A 14,263-nucleotide genomic window follows, 5' to 3' on the forward strand; every position below is an offset into this window, starting at 1 on the left:
TTAATGTGTATTGAATTTTGTGAAAGATTCATTGTAGAAACTCTAGACTCTGTTATGTTCTTATGAATAATGTTTACCTGTCTTCTGTGTTGGTAACTAACTGCATTCACACATCTGACTCAAATCTCTACCATCTGTGCAGTTCTACTAACCCGTTAGGGTGGAGTTCTTAGCATCTAACCTTTGGGGAGCATGTGACATGGTGGGGTTAGGGAACTTTCCTGCATTCCTCTGTACCAGTATTTTCCCACATCACTTGAACACTCTTATGGCTCCTCGGTTTTGCTCTTTGATCCTTCAGGGAATGAAAGTGGGTTTTGTGAAATGATCCCATGTCATTTCCTTCTTGTACACACATGTGTCCTCTTCCCTGAATATTCACCATTCTTCAGATCTGACAGCAGCTCCCATGTCAACAGACTGTCAGATATTTAGGGGATTTACAGCTTCTATCCGTGGATGCTTTAGTGCATAATCCACACATGCCAACATAAATGGGTATGCCATCTAATAAAGAGGCATGCGATGTAAATATGCCCACAAAACCAGTGACCTTGTAGTGAATTTTCTAAATATTTGCCATATGGGAGCAAAATTTTTATTAGTTCATTTACTTAGATTTAAACTTTCCCATGTTGTCTAGTTACATGTGAAAAATAAATATATTGCTTTGTAAGTAGTATGAATATACTTTTTTCTCATATACATGAAATATGAAAGGTAAATAGTCATTTGGTTTACACCAGACTTGGTGTTTTATGACTGTAAATCTGGCTAAATTTATTTAGAGTCTACTCAGAAAATCATCAATCATGGTGATATAAAATAATAACTACTAGGTTTTTATGTCATTAAAATTACAGAGTCTCAAATTAAACTGAGCGACTCTAGGTCAATAACTCTTAGAATGTTCATCAGCTATTTGTAGGTCTCTTACACTCCTAATGATTACATAATCTTATCAGGTGACTCATATCAATATGACAATAAGTATCACCCTGATGCTTTTGAGAGGGAATGAATGGGAATAGCCTAATAGGTTTAGCATATAATGAAAACGTATTGCAATCCATAATATGACATGCCAAGGAGTCAATAAAAGCTCAAATATCGACCAATTCTTCGAATTGGTCATTAACAACTAATTGAGAGCCTTCCAAGACCATTATCCTGTACTGATTTTTTTAAACAAACAGAAAATAGTGATAAAATTTGATAAAGCAGCTGCTCCCTGAACTTGAAGCAAGGCAATTATATTGTGAAGAGGTTAATTTTGAGCACGCAGTCAATATGTATAGTAGAAACAAATCAATGGGAAAGAAGTGAAAAGGGCTAAATGTTAATTGTATTAATATCTTCAGTATAATGTTTAAATACCCGAGGAAGCAATAATGGAGTGATAACTATGTATTTTGCGAAGTATATAAATTGTTAAGATTTTCAGATGATCAGGGTCTAAGTCTTCCTCGGGCAATCTGAGATTCCAAGAGCTAGGCTCAAATTACATTATCCGTCTTAACTGTGTGTTACTCATCAATGAATTGTACTGCCTTGTAAAAGTGCAATTACACAGTAGATGATTGGGAATCCACATTATGAAGAACAGAGCATAGTTTCTTGATCAATGTCACTTAGGCATCTATAATCCTCTTATGTCTCAATCTTTTTCATTCATTTTATCCACATATCCCTGTGGGGGAAATAACATGGAATTTTATTTTTATTTTGATATTACAAACCTAGAATACACACTAATTAATGTGATCCTTCCTGTCTCTTTCTGGTCCTTCTTTTATGACAGCTTTGACCTTTGATAGCACAGGACTGGTCTCAAGCCCTATAGCACCGTACCACTTGAGAAAAGATGTCTGTCAATATTGGCAAGATAGGACCAATGGCCATGTGAAGTTCAAGACTTCATATGTTAGGAAGAGACATATAGTTAAGGAAAATTTGACAGAATCAAATTCACAGGTTCCCGAGTAAGTTTTAGACGTGTCCCAGCAGGCCATGGGTAATATATATATTTGCTAAATGTATGTATGTATATATGTATGTGTATATATGTATAAATAATTCATATATGTATATATATGAATAAACAAATAACAAACACACAGGCTCTCCTAGAAAGTGTTAGGCAGAGTGTTTTCCTACCCAACCTCATGTTACTACCCAAAAAGAAAGATCTAGCTCTCTCCCAAGCAGAAAACCATACATGTGTTTTTCTTTTTACACTATTGTGTTGTACTTTAAACTTTTGAAGAAGAGGGGAAAGTTGTCAGCAATGACACCATGTGATGCTCTGCTTTGGTGAATCACTCTATATACTCTATGTGTAACTGTCTATGTCCATGTCACATACCTACCCAAAGACATTCTCTTATGTGCTAGGACAAAGACCGGTTCAAATACTCTGACTGCTTGAGTCCAGCCCAGGTACCATTTCCTCTGCCTGGCACACCTGTTCTTTCCTGTAAACTTCAGTATTTTTCCCAAGAGCTCATTTACATTTCCTTACCTCATAAAACTCATCTTAGTACCTCTCAAGTGTTTGGATATATGGCTTTGTGCATGCTCAAAATATCTCTGAAAGAATAATTGTACAGTAGCACAAAGGGGTACAGAATGACAGAGGAGGAAGACACCTAGATGAACCTTAATTATTTCATCATATATAATTTACTAAATGAGGGAGTAAAATGTCTAAAATGAAGAAGTATTTCTCCGGAGACTTAATTCTTTAAAATTTGCCACTTGATAACTTCGCAAAATGTAAGACTATTTCCAATAACATTTATTTGGCTTGAAGAAAAGACAAAATGAAAAATAGAATGCATGCCTGTTGGGTGAGCTCCCTACTTTTTACAAAACATTCTCCATTTTTTCATGAGGTAAATATAGTATTTTAGTGACGGGCTAATATTTCTCTGAACAGCGATCATAACATGACTCATGGATAGAATGGTTCATTGTGTGAGGACCAGAGATGAGATGAGTAACTTTTACAAAAGAGTGGTTGAGCTGGTCAGTGGGATTATGTAAACGAAGTTAATGTTAAATACTAGAAAATGAGGAAAGTTGTAAATGTCAGTCTCTTGGGTCAGGCACCAGGGGTGGGAAGCAAAACCTTGCTGCTTGCCAACTGTATCCCAGGCAAGTTATTCAGCGCTTAATGAAATGAAGGTAAAAGAGCACACAGATCACATGACGGTTTTGTGACACAGATTAGTCCCCAAAGATGAAAAGCACAAGAACAGTGGCAGACGCAGACAGAACAGTGTCTGGCATGCTGTGGATGTACATTAATAGGAAAGGCGATATTAACATAGGCAGCTGGTTCGGATTGATGCTTGAGCCAAGATGGCACCTCTCCATTTTGCAGATACTGAGTCCTAACTATGTCTTCACCCTGTGACAATGCCTGAAATTAAGGCAGAAAGCGTTCATGAGTTGCTAAATCCAAGGGTCTCAGTAAAACACCATGTGTAAAGTAAAGTTCCAAAGGGCTTTTTGTTAACAGCCGAAGCGATACAGAAGTAGCTGGAACATTTACAGAGCCAAGAGAAACTGAGGGATTAAGAATGTTCCAGGTACAACTCAAGTCCACTTACTTGACATCTCAAATATATCTCTTCCATGATGAGGTTTCAGTTAAAGAAGGACTTTTGATGAATGGTTTTACTGCACTATTACTGAAAGGAGGTTCATAGAATGCAAGTTGTGGGGAGCAGAAAGGCATCACCTAAACAGTAATGAAGAGACTCCACTGGGTTCCCAGTGCAAACAAGAGACCTCTCCAGCTTTGCCCTGAGCTAGGCCTACATAAGTCAGATCTTTCCATTACATCCAAATGAGCAATTTCTGGCCTAAGACCATTAAGTTCTATGATAAAGTTTTGGTGGTACAGAAACCAATAACAAATAGTTTTCTCCAGTCTACACAGAAAGGTGTTGTAACATCAATCTATGCTAAATGGTAATTGAGGCATACAAAAACCATAAGGACCATAAAGAACATGAGTATATAGTTGTATAGAAATTACACATGCCATAGCTTAATACTGGATATAAATGACATGGGATACAGAAGATTCTGATAGAATAATGCCATCATATTAGGTATGTAATGTCTTGTTTGAATAACTATTTAAATTAAATACTAGTGGCTGAATGTTAAGAGGACATCTTAAAACCCAGAAACTATTGTAAAAAGTTCTTTTAATAGAGTACTTTTGATGCACTGTGCTGACTTAACTCTGTTATTTAGTTGACTACTAATTTCTATTTGTATTGATTTACTTCCCTGAAAAATGTCAGTTAAATTGTACTTTAAAAATAAAGCAAAAAAGGTCTGATCCACTTCTGTCACCTTTTCTCAGGTTTATTTCCTGCTGTCCTGAATCTTGCTTCGAATGCGCTCATCACAACCAATGCTACATGTGGGGAAAAAGGACCTGAGATGTACTGCAAGTTGGTGGAACATGTCCCTGGGCAGCCTGTCAGGAATCCCCAGTGTCGAATCTGCAATCAGAACAGCAGCCATCCATACCGTATGTATTGTATATGGATTTTGTATGGCGCTGAATGGAATCAATGCGAGCACGCGTGTGCGCGCGCGCACACACACACACACACACACACACACACACACACACACACACAAAGCCATTGAAGCCAAATTGCATTAAGTTCAAAGAACTCATGAGCCTAAAAATTCCAGAATTTTCTTTTACTGTGAGTTTTTTTATGAATCCTCTTTTTCATTTTATAAACATTTAGCATTAGTGTCTCATACATATACAAAGTTCAGTAGTAGAGGGGAATTAACTAGTCGAAGTTCTAAGGAAATTATTAGACTCCCTGGTTCAGAATGCTCTCTGGGGATTTGCCGATTCACGTGAGACGTGACTGTTCAGTGGTTACTTATTTTCTAGGTACTGTTCTTCAGACCCAATAGGAAAAAAGTACGTTCGGGTTTTCAGCTAGTGAGCCAAGGATTCATGGACACAGGTCCTGTAGTGAGAGAAGAGGGTCATAAATTCAGTTTCAATGTGAGAGAACTCTTGGCAATGAAACCATGATAAAGTGGAAACTTAGGTCAAGCATGAACCAGTTTAATAAGTACAAGTATAACAGAGAGAAGAAGAGAGAGGCGAGAAGGAAAACAATCAGAATAAGACAGAAAAGCTTGCTTGTAGAAAAGATGTATAAGTAGTTAAGAATGCTAAGAACTGAAATTGTTGAGACTCGGAGAGCAGAGTTTCAACATGTGTGGAATGTAGAAGCTGGATCCGGGTCAGGAAGGGTCCTCCAAACCAATGGACAAGTATCTGAAGAAGAGGAGCTTGCTAAGCTGTTCAATTGCCCTCTGTGAACCAGATATCTATTTCACAGAATAAGTACAGGTACTATGACATATACTATGATCAATACTGGAACATAAAGTAACATTGTAAATATTCTTTGTCATAGAGAAATTGAGAAAATCAGGGGAAGACAAAATGTAAATCAGGCACTAAGAACAGGCCAAGACCTACATTCAGGGAGGGAGTCATGTATAGACAGAGAGTATACAAGTTAGTAAGACTAACTGGATTATCAAAAGAAGTAACACATAAACCTAGATATGACACGACAGAGCAAAAAGGGAATTAATCTACTAATTTTAGAGATAAAGGCCGATTCAGAGATATGTTTTAGAAAATATGTCTGCGTCTATATTGATTATCTAGAAAAGACATTGATAGAATAAATACTGAATGGAAATTGAAGTGCTGATGATAATTTTATAATTAGACAGTTTTCAAATTTGGTCAATTTAAATTTCCTTTGTATGCTATTTTAAACACTGTTTTAGGTTGGCCTCATAATAAAGAATAAAGTACCAAGATTTCTCAAACATTCCTTCCCTGGCATGTGTGTGCCTCCTAACAAAACTTCAGTGTTTTCTCCCCATCTACAGTGCTGATTTGCACACAGAAACCTACATTACACAGTGGGTCTTACTCTGAGTAATGCACAGCCTCTGGGCTTGAACAAATATATAACGTTCTTTTACTATATTGAACTGTTTCTTAATGGATGAGGAAGGAAGAATATTTTGCAATTTGTAGCAAATAATGAAACTATGAGAGAGAGAGAGAGAGAGAGAGAGAGAGAGAGAGAGAGAGAGAGAGAGAGAGATGACATCATGTCAAATTTATAAATTTAAAAACTTGGATACTTATATTTCCATATATAGGGAATATGGATATTTCTGTGATTAAAATTGCTGATCTTGTATATCCAGAATATTTGAAAAATGAAGGTATTTCATGGAGGGCATCCATGAGGAGATTTTTTCTTTTAGAGACTCTGATGTGAGCATGGGAGTTGGGAGAGATAGGTTTTGCTATGTCTGTGTTTTGATATATTAAGAACCAAAGGCCAGTGTTAGAACTTGAAGAAGCATTACTAGGTAAGAGAATTACTGTACATAATCTAGTGATAAAGACTTAAAAAATTCAAGGCAAGGAATTAGGAAAATGTGACATCTAGTTGAGAGTAAGGAAGGATGATGGAGGTGTAGATATTGAGTCAGGCTTTAAAAAAGAGAAGTTAGGAAATAAGTAGATGGACTGTCAAGGAGAATTCAGAGACAGTAGAGGAGAAAAAACAGGAAAGAAATGAATTAATGGATATTAACTTACCTCTTCCCTGGGGATAGAGATGAGATCTGATGAACAGAAATTACCATTTATCCAGGGACTGGTAGCTCAAAGTTTCCATTAAGACATGAGGGTCGTTGGAATACCCACGATACAATTCACAAACCACATGAAGTTCGAGAAGAAGGGAGATCAAAGTGTGGATGCTTCAGACTTTCTTAGAAGGGGGAACAAAAATAGTCATAGGAGGAAATACAGAGACAAAGCGTGGACCAGAGACTGAAAGGCCATCCAGAGCCTGCCCCACCTGGGATGCATCCCATATACAGACACCAAACCCAGACAGTAGTGTGCATGCCAAGAAGTGCATGCTGACAGGAGCCTGATATAGCTGTCTCCCGAGAGGCTCTGCCAGAGCTTGACAAATACAGAGGTGGATGCTCACAGCCAACCATCGAACTGAGAACAGGGTCCCCAACGGAGGAGTTAGAGAAAGGACTGAACTAGATGAGGGAGGTTGCAACCCCATAAGAGGAACAACAATATCAATCAACCAGAGCCCCCAGAGCTCCCAGGGATGAACCACCATCCCAAGAGAACACAGAGAGGAACCTATGGCTCCATCCACATCTGTAGCACAAGATGGCCTTATTGTGCATCAATGGGAGGAGTGGCCCTTGGTCCTATCAAGGCTCGATGTCCCAGGGTAGGGGAATGTCAGGGTGGGGAAGTGGGAGGGAGTGGGTGGATGGGTGAGGGAGCACCCTCATAGAAGCATGGGTTGGGAGTGGGATAGCGGGTCTCTGGAGGGGAAACTAGGAAATGAGATAACATTTAAAATGTAAAGAAAAATGCAGTTAAGAAATATATTTTAACATTTAAAAAGTGAAAGTCTGGAAGCCTGGCTATGGTGGTAGGGGGATGATGAACGTGGGGCGGAAGGAAGGTGTGCTGTGTGCATAGATTAGGGTAGGAAAGAGAAGGATTAGAAAGATAAATGTGTTCCCAGCACTGTTTATGCATATAGAACATATGTTTTGTCTTAGTCGGGGTTTCTATTCTTGCACAAAACATAATGACCAAGAAGCATGTTGGGGAGGAGAGGGTTTATTTAGCTTACACTTCCACATTGCTGTTTTACCAAAGGAAGTTGGGACAGGAACTTACACAGGGCAGGAACCTGAAGGCAGGAGCTGATACAGAGGCCATGGAGGGGTGCTGCTTGCTAGATTGCTTCCCCTTGCTTGCTTAGCTTTCTTTGTTATAGAACCCAGGACCACCAGTCCAGGGATGGCCCCATCCGTAGTGGGCTAGGCTCTCCCTCCTAGATCACTAATTGAGAAAATGTCTCAGAACTGGGTCTCATGGAGGCATTTCCTCAAGGGAGACTCTCTTTCTCTGTGACAACTCCAGTTTGTGTCAAGTTGACACACAAAACCAGCCAGTATATGTATTAAATATGAAATTAAAATGTTCTTTATATTATGGTCTCTCTCTATATATATCTATAATAATATTTGTAATTCATTTATAATAACAATATAATTATATTATATTTATAATAATATAAATATAAATGTGTTTATAGTATATACAGAATATAAGTACATTTAAGTATGTATATATTTTATACAAAATGTAGAAAGATGAAAGTGAGTAGTATCATAGAACCAGCATTAGTGATGCAGAGTTTAGAATGTTAAGTAACTGAGTAGAGTCTCCTGGTTGGAGAAATGAATGACTCATCCCCTTGCCCAGCCGAGCTGCAGACCCATCTTGTCACCCTCTGTCTTTAATTTGGGATCTCTCGCATCTCAGTGGAAGATACTTATATTTCGACGAGGACACACCGAGTTTTTCACATCAAAGCCAGAACTGATTCTTTCAATGAAGGAAGGTGCGTGGGAGGAGTGCGGGCTTCTCGGCTTGCTCACGTGACTTTTACGCACTTGTCACAGGGATTTACTTCGCGTTACTTTTCAGTGTGAGCGGCTTCATTGCCTTTCAAAATCAATTTTGATACCGGAAACTCAGAAAGAATAGGCTCTGACAGGGATAAAAATTTGGCAATAAATTATGTGACTATGTTCGAGTAAAAGTTGGAGTATCAGATGGTAAATTTCCACACGTTCAGGGACCTTCTAGAATGAATCTGCAAGGCCCACACTGACCAGGTGAAAAAAGTGAAAGGTGAACTCTCTGGCTGCTAGGAGTTTGTGCTTCTTAATTAAAACACAAACTGTTTGAGAAACTGCCTTATGACACCCCAGCCAGTTTTTAGATGCAGTTGCCTCTCGGTTTGACTTTTACAGTTTATTCTGTTGGTGGATAATGTTTCTATCTTTTTTTTTAATAAGGGAAATCTGCCAAAAATTAATCAGTATATGAAAATTATAATTATTAAAGCAAGAGTTTTGGTTTGCTGTTGATACATATCCCCATCTTTTTCCTGGCTACTTCTCATATCAATTTGACCCGAGGTAGCAAATGTCAGGATTCCCACTTAAACAGGTTTTCTTGGCAGTTACTGAAAACTATGAATTTTGTTTGGATGTGTGTGTGGTATATCTGCATGCTTTACTTCTATACATGATAACAGCAATGACAAAAAAAAGTCAGGAAGATGTGGGAATGTTATCTATCTATCTATCTATCTATCATATATATATTTAACTATCTGTAAGGACAATGCCAATAATATATTATGTATTGCTCCCAATGTGCTGATTTTTGCATTCACCCACACTACCAGAGACATTTGTTGGTATTCAGTTATGTTCCTGCCATTTGCTGTTCTTATAAAGGGACATTATACCTGGCATCAACAGAATCCACCTGGAACTGATTGTTAAATCCTTCCTCAGCTTTCTTTTATTAATAAGATAGGATGCCTCATCACAATGGCCTGTTGATGTGATAAGACTTGTACAAAGTCAAGTCCATGGAACACTGGCAATGCTATATTACCATTCTGTCCTATATTGTCATAGCTAGATTAAAACATGAACATCAGACTTTACCTAATTTATGTTTGTTGTTGAAGATTATAAAGAAGTCTAAACAAAATTAACATCAAAATATTCACTAGGTAAAAACGGCAAATTTAATCAACATTCTTTCATGTATTCATTCATCTATATGAGTACACAGATGTGGTGTGTGTGTGTGTGTGTGTGTGTGTGTGTGTGTGTGGTGTCCTGTGGCATGTGAAAAGGACAGAACAGAACCTGGAAACTTCCCATCTTTGATAATGAGATATTGTCTGTCATTTTTTCCTGGACCTTGCCTAAACAAGTATGCTGGCTGGTCAGAAAATCCCAAGGGTTGTCCTGGAAAAAGTTCCAGTACAGTCCAAATTCTAACTAGGTTCTGAGGTGTGGAGCAAATTCACACACACCTACATACACATGCACACACATACTCATACACATACACACACACACACACAGACATACAGACACACACACAGACATACAGACACACACACAGACATACAGACACACACACAGACATACAGACACACACACACACACACACACACACACACACACACACACACACACACCACTCTGCTCTCTTGGGATTTCCCTGCTCACAAAATAAGTACTTCACTGACTAAACTATATTTCTTTCTTTTAAAGATAATTTTTATATTATATCAGATTTTTATATGCAAAAACCAGTTTTTATTTTTATCTTCAATTTTTATTAGGTGGAATATGTCTATCAGATTCATAACAATATGCATTCTCAACAGGCTTAAAATTTATTACAGTATTACATAAACGTGTTCCTCATGGGGAAGACTCTGAAGAAAGGGTCCCATCCAAATGTGTGTACTGATCAATGGCTACTAAGGTCAATAAATAAGCATCCATAGTCTTCATATAAGAATAAGGAAAATTTTTGACTAAATTTTCATTAATTTGATATTTTAAGCTAATCATAGGTTTCTAAATGTTAATTAACTTATGAATGAATTTTGGATTCATGGTTTTATCAGATGAAGGGCAATCAGACTCAAGATTACTGTTACTTATAAAATTCTTAGGATAGAATATTAACTCTTAAATCTCTTATGTGCATATTGTTTTTTCTGATTTTACTTTTCTCCTGGAAGTCGAGGATCTGGAAAATGCTGCTGTGAGTGGAGTGTTGCCGCCCCCATTTTAGGGATAAAATGGAATTTAAATGATTAGTCTATGGCCAGTTAAGTGCTAAATCATGGGGCCATGAAACAGCTAGCATCTATATGCCTCCTTTTTGTATTCCAAGTGTCATGGTCTTTCATTCCCTATCATTAGACAAAATATATGTCCTGCCTCCTGTATTATGTTGGCAAATTAGGAGGATGGGATTGATCCTCAAGGTGACAAAATTATTTCAGGTTCTCTACAACAGATCTATTAAAATAAATATATGTTAAAACAACATTTCTTACACAATATGGTCTGGATAGGCCAACAATGTCTGTCTTCCCAAAGGAGAAGCTGAGAACACAGTGGCCACTCAATTAGACATCCCAACCTGCTGCTGAAGTTCTGGACGGCCATTGATCTCCAGTGCGTGTGGGAAGCCCAAAGAGTCTTGATGTAACACCACTGGCATCAGAGGCAGCAACAGAGTAGAAAAGCTTGCTAGTGAAATGCAAAGGCAATAAGGCAAGAAGCATAAAGATTTTCTCCTGCACCTCCTTTTATCTGGGCTGCCACTGGAAGGTGCATCTATATTTGTGCCTAGGTGTGTCAGCAGCTGGTCTAGATCAAGTTAGGTTGAGAAACAAAATCAACCATCACACCATATCTCTGAATATTGTTTGAGACAGTTTGTACAAGTTCCCAAGGCTGGCACTGCTGGGCACACTTCTATCAGAAGGAGGAGGAGGACGGCTTGCTAACATAGACTCTCATGACCCTTGGTGGACATTTCAGGGAGTAGATTTGCTGGCTTCCATGCGAGGTCTGAGGGACTTAAGACATCTTTATTGTAGCCCTGAGGGCAGAAAGAGGAATGCCAACGGCCACTGCTCCAGCCGTCCTCAGCCAGGTGTGGTCTGTGTATACTTACCTGAGAAAAAAAGACCTAGAACTCATGAGGTAGGAGAAGAGGTTCCAATACAGCCCAAAATGTATCACGGCTGTGAAACATGAGGATATTTCCTCTCTGAGGTATGTGAGCTGAATTTGAAAACAGGAGAATCTCTAAACTACAGGTTTGTAAGAAAAAAGAGAACTATACTAAAAGACTGTTGCTGTAAAATTATAAAAAATAAAAGGTTATCTTTTCCCCCCACTAGATCCGGCACCACAGTGCCCCAAGATATCCAGTAGATATCTTGCCATAAACACACATCCCAAATTCATGGCAGCCCAGTGTGTCTGCTGCCACACACTCTCCCAAACTCTGTTCTCCACAAGAAAGAACACACAACACAATAACCTCTGAACCAATTGATGAGATATAATTGCCCACCTAAACATACACATCCATCCCTTAAGAACATTCATAACAACCTGTAAATACACAGGGTGGAATCTTAACGGCGGCCTCCATGTTCTCTGAGGATTCTCTGCCTTCTTCTCCAGTCTCCAGTCTCCTTCTGTTTCAGTCTCCTCCTCTTCCCTCAAACTTTTCTCCTGCCCATCTTTCCTTCTCATCCAATGACAGGCCTCGTCCTATCTCATACATGCCTCAACTGTATGACATCATCCTACAAAAGACAGTCATGGTTGGAGGAGTGTTTACACATCCTTACTGACTCCAGGCTCTGTTTAAATCCCACAATAGGTTTTCTTCAAATCTATCTGATTTGGTTTGTGTGCAAAAGCCTATGTTTGGTTGGTACATTTAAGTTTCATGTGCCATTCTCCTGGCTTGCAAATGTTGACTAGATTCCTCCTCTGGAATTAGTGATACGCAGCCAAGCAAATACTGCATAGAGGGTTTGGGGAATGTCCCAATATAGTTTTACATTGTGAGGGAATCTTATACAGGCAAAGGGTAGGGGAAAGGGCAGATGTGGGATGTGGGGCTGGTGCAGAGGTAACCTGAAAGTAAAATATCATGGGATGGGGGGATTGGTGGAAGGGGTAACTGAGGAGTGGGATATCATTTGAGATGCAAATGAATGAAATGATAGTAAAAAAGACCCCTGCCCTCAGGAACTAAACCACCAAACAAAGAGTACACATGGAGGGACCCATGGGTCCAACCAATTATGTAGCAGAGGATAGCGTTGTCTGCCATCAATAGCAGGAGAAGCCCTTGGTGCTGTGAAGGCTTGTTTCTCCAGTGTAGGGGAATGCCAGGGTGTTGAGGAGGAGTGGGTGGGTGGGAGTGGGAGCATCCTCATAGAAGCAAGGGGAAGGGAGAGAAAGGGGGAAAGGGGATAACATTGAAGTGTAAATACATAAAATATCCAATAAAAAAAGTTACATTCAAAAAAAGTAACAGGTTAAAGATTTGTTAGAAAATACCTCATAGACAGAAAATGGTATCATTTTATAGTAAAGCCACATGTATATTGGACTGCCCAAGTCTCTGCAAAGGAGAATATGCATGAGTAGACAACATTCAAGCACCTTTTCAACAGGAGAGTTTTTCTTTATCGTATGATCAGCATGCTATTTAGATGTCTGTACTATTTCTCTGCATTAGTTTCTGGTTGTATCTTTAAGATTGTCCATTTTAGCTGGTAGTCAATGTTTCATACCTTCTTTTGTAGCCCAGGCATGATGACGTCATTTCCTGCGTGTTGGGTAGAGTATGAAATCACGGAGGTGGTTTGATGGCTAACGCTTGTTATTCACAGGGCTTTTATACCTCATCTTTGTTTTGCCTTTGCCCTGAAGAGACGGGTATAAACTCATCATCTGATCTTTTCTCCTCCTCCTCCTCATGCTGCTGCCGATTCCGTAGAGAGGCACCCGATCACGAACGCTATTGATGGCAAGAACACTTGGTGGCAGAGCCCTAGTATCAAGAACGGAGTGGAATACCATTATGTGACGATTACCCTGGATTTACAGCAGGTAGAGTATGCCTCCCGTCACTTTCCACTTCTGAAATTCTACCTTGCGCCTGCTATTTGTCTGGTTAGCAATTTTTAGATGAAAGGTGAATAGTGATGATTCTTATCACTATTCTTTTCTTGATATTGTGACAAAGGGTCCTGTCTGTTTCACAGGTAGCCATTTATGATATTTATTGGCACTTACTTCTAAAGCACAGCTCGAACGGAGCCATGCGGGTGGTTTAGGGATGAGTTAGAAGCTGAGTGTGAGTTCCTTAGTTGGGAGTGACGCTGAAAGTGCAGATCCACAAAATGTTATGTGAAGGGAACACAACAGCACAGGTTAAAACGTGTAAGACAAAACTGATACCACTCTGCTGATAATGTGGTGCATATAAGGCTCCTGGGTGGCAAGGTTCTCGAGCCAATTGTTTCTTGTTCCTGAGAACTGAGCAAGCTGTGACAGTTGATTCTCAAATTAAACTTGGACCACTAAATTTAGGTTAGAAGTCAGAGATTGTCTTACATAAACCCGCATGCCTTCTGCTCTTGACTTTTTAATTTTTATTCCCAATATTCACGTCAGGCTGAGTTTAATAACC

The 14,263-nt window shown here is 39.0% G+C and overlaps 1 protein-coding gene across 7 annotated transcripts in view; it reads left to right on the top strand.

Moving 5' to 3' along the window:
* The window catches only part of Lama2 (laminin subunit alpha 2), a 647,938-nt gene that overhangs the window by 149,624 nt on the left and 484,051 nt on the right, over positions 1 to 14,263 (top strand). For all 7 annotated transcript variants that reach the window (XR_015627317.1, XR_015627326.1, NM_001427039.1 and 4 more), the window contains exons 2-3: positions 4,382 to 4,552; positions 13,568 to 13,680. Coding sequence is in view for 5 of the 7 variants with exons in the window: in NM_001427039.1 (NP_001413968.1) it covers positions 4,382 to 4,552; positions 13,568 to 13,680 (284 nt within the window). In the remaining 2 variants the exon portion in view is untranslated. The remainder of the gene's footprint in view (positions 1 to 4,381; positions 4,553 to 13,567; positions 13,681 to 14,263) is intronic.

This window comes from Rattus norvegicus, chromosome 1 (genome assembly GCF_021556685.1).
Source record: "Rattus norvegicus strain SHRSP/BbbUtx chromosome 1, alternate assembly SHRSP_T2T, whole genome shotgun sequence".
Classification (NCBI taxonomy): domain Eukaryota; kingdom Metazoa; phylum Chordata; class Mammalia; order Rodentia; family Muridae; genus Rattus; species Rattus norvegicus.